At 42.3% G+C, this 9438-nt stretch overlaps 1 protein-coding gene across 2 annotated transcripts; it reads right to left on the bottom strand.

Annotated features, from left to right (window-relative positions):
* LOC110525280 (lysM and putative peptidoglycan-binding domain-containing protein 3) lies at nt 1-4483 on the bottom strand. Of its 2 annotated transcripts, none has more exons than XM_036979422.1 (3): nt 4460-4483; nt 1700-1971; nt 1-1567 (listed from the first exon to the last, which is right to left on the bottom strand). In XM_036979422.1, exons 2-3 carry the CDS (start codon nt 1961-1963, stop codon nt 890-892), a joined length of 942 nt encoding a protein of 313 aa, XP_036835317.1. In that variant the 5' UTR covers nt 1964-1971; nt 4460-4483; the 3' UTR covers nt 1-889. The 2 variants fall into 2 exon arrangements, with proteins under 2 accessions (XP_036835317.1, XP_021460955.1); XM_021605280.2 differs by lacking the exon at nt 4460-4483 and adding an exon at nt 4207-4430.
* Between the last annotated feature and the right edge of the window lie 4955 nt (nt 4484-9438).

The raw sequence follows: 9438 nt of genomic DNA, 5'->3' as shown, positions 1-9438 counted from the left end.
TCTGAGCATCAATAATTTATTCAAAATAGACTTTCTTTTCAGCCTGTAAGGTTGCATTTACACGAGCAGCCCAATTCTGGAGTTTTTTTCATAAATTGGACCAATATTTGGAAAAAAATAATAATTGGGCTGCCTGTGTCTATGCAGCCATAGTGTTCCACAGGTTGAAGGCACATACTGTTCATAACACTAGTGATGAGGAAAATAAACTACATTATAAACTGGGTGGTTTGAGCCCTGAATGCTGATTGGCTGAAAGCTGTAGTATATCAGACGTATACCACGGGTATGACTAAACATGTATTTTTACTGCTCTAAATTACATTGGCAACCAGTTTATAAATATAACATTTCACTGGAATATACCTAGCTAGTGTTGGGCAACATTGTGCATTTCCCGTTTCGTCACCCTTAGTAGAAATGAAGGTTGTGGGACTCCAAACACAGTTCTTCCCAGACAAGCAAAAATATCAAAACAATGTTCAAGAAAATTTGCATCACATTTTAGACTAACTTCAATACTGATGTTGGAATAAGACTAATATTCCACAGATAAATTACTTATTTTAAGTGACAGCAATCAGTACTGTTTTGACCAAGAACAAACCCCACACTTCAGACAGTGTTATGGTGGAACTAGTCCCATCAGGGGCAGAATAAGCAGTTGGGTCCCACTGTGCAAAAACAAACTTGCTTTAAAAACATGTTTTAAAAACGTACATACTGCATGTCCACTGAAACAATTCAACAGATTGTCCTCATTTTCCCCTCATCATAATTTCCCAATGGATTCTGTTCCCTATAAAGTGATTCTCAGAGAGCTTGGATAATCACTTTTTTCACAACTGCTCATATACCTCCAGCTCCTGCAGTTTGTCTAAATCCCTCACTACGTTTTCTCTTTCTTAGGGCCTGGGTGGTCATCCACCTCATTGTGTCTCTGTGAGTTTGGTTTGGGTATGTTTCCAGCCTGAGGTCCTGAGTTAGGCTTTCCATTGACTTCCACAGGCTCAGGAATCTGGGCATGCTGCATGCCCTTAGGATTGGTCGACGGCATGGTGGTGTGGTGGCTAACGTCCGCCTTCATCAGCACCTCATAATACAGCAGGTAGAACACTGGTGTGACAATGACAACCACCACCATGATGGCCACCGCCGTCCACCACCTCATGCCCCAGTCCGCCCCATGGTAGGGATCCTTCCTGAAGACAGGCTTGAAGTCAGAATCCTCCAGTAGTAAGGGCTGCTGGAGGGTCAGGGAGGAGACCACCTCATTCAGGCTGCTTCTGGAGGTGCCGGTGGACTTGACTAGCAGCTCGATGTCTTTGTCCTTCTCCTGCAGGAAGCTGCCCACGCTGTCTGTGGATGAGGAGGAGTCTGTGGAGATCTCCGTAGAGATAGGGGGCTGGGGGAAACGTCGGAGGCCTGTGGGGGAGGCAGATTTGAGAGGCGCGATGCTGTGGGTCTCTGTCAGCACGCTGAAGCGTTTCACAGGGATCTTGATGGATCTCAGCGCAAAGAAGTCCTGCTCTGTCAACAGGTTGTTGGCCCTCTTGATGTCCGCCACCTACGGCACACAGACAAAACAAAGGATTTCACTTTACTTGGGTAGCAAAAAAAGTGGTGTGAAAAGTCAAAGCTGGTCTGTCTGTAAGGGCTTTGTCATTAGAGAGTAAGACAGGGATTAGGGTTGACTTACTGAGCAGTGGTACTGCAGCGAGAAGCTATTCAGAGTGTCCCCTTCTTTGATGTCTCGGACCAGGTGGACAATGTCGTCCAACTTCTCCCTGGAGGTGCTCCTGCGCAGCCTGTCCCGGCCTCGGGAGCGCAGCTCGTAGCTCTCACCATCCTCCTCCGAGAGATCATTCTCAGAGCTGTTCCCAAATAGGTAGGCGTGTCCTCCATTGGCAGGCTGCACCGTCGTGGCCGACTGGAAACCATAGTGCGGGCTTCTCCCAGTCATTTTTCACTCTAAACAGAGGAGCAATACATTGTAATTGAAAGCTATACAAGAGTTATTGTGTCATTAAAAATTATACCTAATGTGAGGTTGAGGTCAAATTTCACCTGTTTGATATTTCCAAAGAAAACTTCCAGATTTTCAAAGATGTACAGGGAATATTGGCATCACTGTCAACAGCTGTCAGTTCTTTCAATAAAGGAGTAAACCATGTTTGTCAGGTTTCAGCTTGTTTTGAAAGCTGCAGCTAGCCTACACATTACATTCAATATAGCATGCATTGGCACGTTTTGAAGCCTCTAGTATGTGAGGCGCAGAGCATTTAGTCCAACTCTTCCAGTTGAATGGATCTTCAGAGGGGTGATTAAACTTAACTGACTAGCTAAAGTCCATCACTGCACCTATCTTGTACGGTCAACCAGTAATACTGACTGATAAGATACATGCCCCAGTGACTGCAATGTAATCAAGGTCCTAGTTTATATAATCTGTGGCTAGCTAATGTAGCCGTTGTTTTCCATTTGACATTCAGAGAGGAACGTCTGCTACTGATGTAGCCGACTGAATTCCACTCCATGGTGAAGGCAGTTTCTGATGAACTTCACCAACGGAGTGGAGCAGAGACCAGGCTTTGGAATCCAACTCGGAGTACATTGATTCGCCCAAGGTCAATACTTTGGTTTCCTTGTTGAGATTCAATTGGCACATGCAAATTTGCGCTTAATTGCCATCTTAGAGCAACATCAACAAGCAAACAGTCAGTGGTTGTATTTGATTAACATTTATTGAAAACGTATATTTCAGCAAACAAAGTCAGTCACGCAACTACAGAGGACAAACATTGGTACAATACGATAGTTAAGGGTACAAGACTGGGAACATATCTGGCTGTGTTGGCAAAATCCCTACATATCCCATCGAGCCAGGTGGGGAGAGGCTGCCTGTTGTCACAGTTCCAAGACCAGTCAGAATCGTCCAGCTAACCCTACACCAATGACGCCGGTGGATCTCAAAACTGAACTTGGATCTGCGTTAAGTAGCAATAATATATTTTCACCACACGGTCGTCTTATGACAGATACTGTATCTCACAGTCACAACTATTCAAAAAAAAAAAAAAAAAAAAAAATTAAGTTTCTTTCTAAATAGCAAAGGAGTTTTGAAGTTGAGGGTACAGTATTTATGAAGTTTGGCAATGAGGACGAAAACTAGCGTAATTCTGCAAGCCAGCTAGTTTAGCCAAGGGAAACCAGATCATGGCTGGAAGGAATCCAGCTTTTGTCAAATTAACGTCAGATTGGACTTTTCGTAGCAGGTTAGGAAACGGGTTAGAGTTAGCCAAAATGCACAACAAAAACATTTCCTTCTGGTATTATTTTGATAAAAGTTGGATCGATTCGTTTTCATGTATTGTATGTATTATGAATCCCCATTAGCTGCTTTTTCTCTGTATTGTTTAATCAAACGTGTCGCTGTCATCTCCTGGTATCAGTGCATAAAAACTTCTGTTTTCTGGTCGGGTCTAACCATGACTTGAAACCCGGGGGAAATTAGCTCTGGCCTAGTGCGCGCTCGTCTAATTCAAGAGACTCGTTTTTAGATATCAGAAGCTGGCAGCGAAAAGTTTGATTAAACAATTCGGTGACAGAGGAATAAAATCAGACGACCTATATTTAAAGGAGAGCGAATCGATATACAATCCCGAAACCAGTTGTATCTGTCAATAGTAAAACAAAGTTTAAAATTATGTGTGCGTGAACCCTTTACATGGAATTAATAGTGAAATCGTTTTCCGGTAGACTCCTCACCACTATAACTGCCATGCGAAAGAAGCAGACTTAACGTAATTCACTTTCACTAATAATTTATGCCAATTTATACAGGAGCACGGAGATACCGCACTGGCTAATCGTAAACTAACACTATGCGGGCAAGCAACTAGCAAGCTAGCGATTGTGTTCTCACGATAAACTAACGTTATCTACACCTAAAACGCAAGCAACCGATCACTTTGTAACCCAGCTGGTTGGGGCAGGTGCCAAATACCTAACTAACGCTAAGCTAGTTAGCTTGGCTGGCAACTAAAGGAGCGCTAGCTAACCTGTGCTAGCATCTCTACCCATTTTTTTTTCAGTTAACGTGCCTTAGTTAGATTGCTATCGATAGTACATTGACGATTATTGTCGCGTGGAAAGGTTAGTGTTACATTTAGCGAATTAAAAAGTCACGAAGCACCAATAGTTTACCTGAAAACATGAGCAACGTTCTTCGACGACCTAAGCCATTTCCATTCTTCCTCTGGCTACTATCAAATACATAATTGGCTACTAGCGAAACAAATGAACGCCACCAGCGTGTCGTGAGCAACAATTGTGTAATCGGCAGTTAGCCTTAGAAAAATAAAAGTCCCCCATTGAAACGGATGCAATTGTATTTACTTATATTTAACTATGCAAGTCAGTTAAAATAACACATTCTTATTTACAATGACGACCTAACCTGGACGTCACTGGGTTAATTGTGCGCCGCCCTATGGGACTCCCAATCATGGCCGGCTGTGATGCAGCCTGGAATCAAACTAGGGTCAGTAGTGATACCTCTAGCGCTGAGATGCTGTGCCTTAGACCGCTGCGCTACTCGGTAGCAAACGGATATAGATAGTGAAAACATGCAACAATTGAACTAGATAATGTTAAACAAGGTTGGAATGTTACAATTATTAGCTAATTAAAAATCCTTTGAAATCACATTGTGGATGTACTTGAATTCAAAATTGCATTGGGGGCATAATTACATTGTCCTTAATTTACATTTTAGTAGACACTCTTATCCAGAGCATACATCTTTCACACTGGTCTCCAGTTGGAATCAAACCCACAACCCTGGCATTGCAAGCACCATGCTCTGCAAACTGAGCCACACAAATACTTCAGAATGTTTTAATACCCTGTGACTTTTTCCACATTTTGTTGTGTTACGCCCTGAATTTAAAATGGATTAAATTGAGATGTGTCACTGGCCTACACACAATACCCCATAATGTCAAAGTGGAATTATGTTTTTAGATTTAAAAAAATATATATACTAAAATTGTTGTCAATAAGTATTCAACCCCTTTGTTATGGCAAGCCTTAATAAGGAGTAAACATGCTTAATAAGTCACAGAAGTTGCATTCACTCACTCTGTGTGCAATAATAGTGTTTAACATGGTTAACAGCATTGTTGTTATTCCACAAGACTAACCTAATTGACAGAGTGAAAAGAAGGAAGCCTGTACAGAATAAAAAATATTCCAAAACATGCATCCTGTTTGCAACAAGGCACAAGGTAAGGCACTTCAGTCTGCTTTCCAACAGACACTTGGAGACAAATCCACCTTTCATCAGGACAATAACCTAAAACACAAGGCCAAATATACAATGGATTTGCATACCAAGATGACATTGAATGTTCCCGAGTGGCCTAGTTACAGTTTTGACTTAAATCCGCTTGAAAATCTAAGACTTGAAAATGGCTATCTAGCAATGATCAACAACCAACTCAAAAGAGCTTGAAGAATACAACATCTAAAACAATAATGGTCAAATATAGTACAATTCAGGTATGCAAAGCTCTTAGAAACTTACCCAGAAAGACTCACAACTGTAATCACTGACAAAGGTGATTGCAACATGTATTGACTCAGGGTTGTGAATACTTATGTACATGAGATATTTCTGTATTTCATTTTGAATACATTTGCTTTGTCATCATGGTCTATTGTATATAGATGAATTCAGGCTGTACCACAACAAAAAGGGCTATGAATACTTCCTAAAGGCACTGTATGTGCACTGTACAGCCAAACCTATGGATTGGGCATCCATGAAATGGGGTATCAGCCTACTCAGTGACACCCATAGAGCACAACTATTTTTACACAAATATTAATATCTTAGCTCTTATTGTAGAACTTTGACTGTGGGAAGTCACTTATTGCACATTTTACAGTAGTTTCAGAGTCCCGTAATAAGAGCTACTATGCTAATACTTGTGTAAACTCTTCACAGTTGTGTTCTGTGAGTGTCATGGAGTAGGCGGATACCCCATTTCAGGGGTGCACAATCCATAGGTAAGGCTCTATAGTTCAATATGAATGTCCAATACAAACAATGGTCTTACATGAAAGATGATTTCCCACAGTCAAAATCTTGCAATAATAGCTAAGACACCAATATTTGTGTAAACTCTACATAGTTGTGTTCTGTGGGTGTCAATGAGTAGGCTGATACCCCATTTCATGGGTGCACAATCCATAGGCTTCCCAAACTCGTTCCCGGGGACCCCAAGGGGTGCACCTTTTGTTTTTTTGCCCTACCACTACACAGTTGATTCAAATAAGCAAAGCTTTATGAGTTCATTATTTAAATCAGCTGTGTAGAGCTAGGGCAAAAATCAAAACGTGCACCACTTGGGCTCCCAGGACCGAATTTGAGAATCCCTGGGTTAGGCTGTACAATGCTTATAAGCTACTCGCTCAAGCCTCCCCAGCTTCTCCTTCACCCATATCCAGACAGCAGATGTTCTGAAAGAGCTGCAAAACCTGGACCAGTACAAATCAGTTGGGCTAGACAATCTGGACCCTCTCTTTATAAAACTATCTGCCGCCATTGTTGCAACCCCTATTACCAGCCTGTTCAACCTCTCTTACGTATCGTCCGAGATCCCTAAAGATTGAAAAGCTGCCGCGGTCATCCCCCTCTTCATAGGGGGTGACACCCTAGACCCAAACTGTTACAGACCTATATCCATCCTGCCCTGCCTATCTAAAGTCTTCGAAAGCAAAGTTAATAAACAGATCATTGACCATTTCGAATCCCACCGTACCTTCTCCGCTGTGCAATCCGGCTTCCGAGCCGGTCACGGGTGCACCTCAGCCACGCTCAAGGTACTAAACGATATCATAACCGCCATCGATAAAAGACAGTACTGTGCAGCCGTCTTCATCGACCTGGCCAAGGCTTTTGACTCTGTCAATCACCGTATTCTTATCGGCAGACTCAATAGCCTTGGTTTTTCTATTTTTCTGACGACTGCCTCGTCTGGTTCACCAACTACTTTGCAGACAGAGTTCAGTGTGTCAAATCGGAGGGCATGTTGTCCGGGACCTCTGGCGGTCTCTATGGGGGTACCGCAGGGTTCAATTCTCTAGCCGACTCTTTTCTCTGTATATATCAATGATGTCGCTCTTGCTGCGGGCGATTCCCTGATCCACCTCTATGCAGACGACACCATTCTGAATACTTCTGGCCCTTCCTTGGACACTGTGCTAACTAACCTCCAAACAAGCTTCAATGCCATACAACACTCCTTCCGTGGCCTCCAACTGCTCTTAAACGCTAGTAAAACCAAATGCATGCTTTTCAACCGTTCGCTGCCCGCACCCGCCCACCCGACTAGCATCACCAGCCTGTACGGTTCCGACCTAGAATATGTGGACAACTATAAATACCTAGGTGTCTGGCTAGACTGTAAACTCTCCTTCCAGACTCATATTAAACATCTCCAATCCTAAATCAAATCTAGAGTAGGCTTTCTATTTCGCAACAAAGCCTCCTTCACTCATGCCGCCAAACTTACCCTAGTAAAACTGACTATCCTACCGATCCTCTACTTCGGCGATGTCATCTACAAAATAGCTTCCAACACTCTACTCAGCAAACTGGATGCAGTCTATCACATTACCATCCGTTTTGTTACCAAATCACCTTATACCACCCACCACTGCGACCTGTATGCTCTAGTCGGCTGGCCCTCGCTACGTATTCGTCGCCAGACCCACTGGCTCCAGGTCATCTATAAGTCTATGCTAGGTAAAGCTCCGCCTTATCTCAGTTCACTGGTCATGATAACAACCCCCACCCGGTGCACACGTTCCAGCAGGTATATCTCACTGATCATCCCCAAAGCCAACACCCACTTTGGCCGCCTTTCCTTCTTTCTTCTGATGCCAGTGACTGGAACGAATTGCAAAAATCGCTGAAGTTGGAGACTTTTATTTCCCTCACCAACTTTAAACATCATCTATCTGAGCAGCTAACCGATCACTGCAGCTGTACATAGTCCATCTGTAAATAGCCCACCCAATCTACCTACCTCATCCCCATACTGTTTTTAATGTATTTACTTTTCTGCTCTTTTGCACACCAGTATCTCTACTTGCACATCATCATCTGCTCATTTGTCACTCTAGTGTTAATCTGTTAAATTGTAATTATTCGCTCCTATGGCCTATTTATTGCCTACCTCCTCATGCCTTTTGCACACACTGTATATAGCTTTATTTTCTCTACTGTGCCATTGGCTTGTTTGTTTACTCCATGTGTAACTCTGTGTTGTTGTCTGTGTCACACTGCTTTGCTTTATCTTGGCCAGGTCGCAGTTGCAAATGAGAACTTGTTCTCAACTAGCCTACCTGGTTAAATAAAGGTGAAATAAAATAAAAAAATAAGTATGCCCCCAATGCAATGCTGAATTCAAATACAGCCACAGTGCGATTTTAACTGATTTGTACTTTTACATTTATTTTTTACAAAAAAACTTTTTTTTTTTGAATTTATATAACAAAATTCCAACCCTGTTTAGCATTATATAGTCCAATTGTGGCAGGTTTTCACTATTTTTATCAGTTTGCGTCAGTTTCGATGGGGGACTATTATTTTGAAGGCGAACCGCCGTTTCCACTAATGTTGTTCACAACGAACACGTATGAACGCCAGTAGTCCACGTCAACAGAATACTAACGCGATGACGTATTTGGCTCGGAACTCAAATTCTTGCACTGACCACTGGATGGCGCAAGTGCAGTTCCTTTATCAGAGGCCACATGGAGAAGGGCCCTATAGAGGCCAAATGGCATAATTGAAAACTTTAATTGATAGGCCTATTATTTTTGCTGTAGTATTTCTTATCTATGGTATTTAAAATGTCATACAAATTAGCCTACTCAGGATAAATTAACAAGTGACTAAAATTGGAGTCTTGATAATAATTTTATAATGCGTGTCAATTGTGGTCTAGGCTATAAGAACACATAAAATGTTATTGGTCACATACACATATTTAGCGGATGTTAATTCCAGGTGTTGCGAAATACTTGCGTCCGTAGCTCCAACAGTGCAGAAGTATTTAATAATACACAACAATACACACATCTAAACAACTAAGAACAACTAAGATGTTTCTTGGTGAATAGTTAAAAATATATATATGAGACAAATAAGGCTACGCATCAGTATTGCGTAGGCTAATTTGACCCTTTCTTTATGGTGTGGTGATGATACCTCTACTAGCTACTCGGCCTATCTAAATAGCTGGGTATAAGAACAACGGTTCGCTGGGTGGAGCTGCCCGCTGCTACGGTCGACCTCCCTGAGGCAAATGCGATTAGCAAATCTTGCCTTTCCTCTGACAAGTCCACATCGTAGTTTTGTTTAGA

The sequence above is a fragment of the Oncorhynchus mykiss genome, chromosome 6 (assembly GCF_013265735.2).
Source record: "Oncorhynchus mykiss isolate Arlee chromosome 6, USDA_OmykA_1.1, whole genome shotgun sequence".
Lineage (NCBI taxonomy): Eukaryota > Metazoa > Chordata > Actinopteri > Salmoniformes > Salmonidae > Oncorhynchus > Oncorhynchus mykiss.
Note: the sequence above shows the minus strand (reverse complement) of the source record. Positions and strands in the feature narration are given on the sequence as shown.

What these genes read in the sequence shown, in the direction of transcription:
- LOC110525280 (XM_036979422.1), bottom strand. Translation starts at nt 1,963, where the DNA reads ATGACTGGGAGAAGCCCGCACTATGGTTTCCAGTCGGCCACGACGGTG. An exon ending in CGCTGCAGTACCACTGCTCA is followed by an intron (nt 1,568 to 1,699) that starts GTAAGTCAACCC and finishes TGTGTGCCGTAG; the next exon opens with GTGGCGGACATCAAGAGGGC.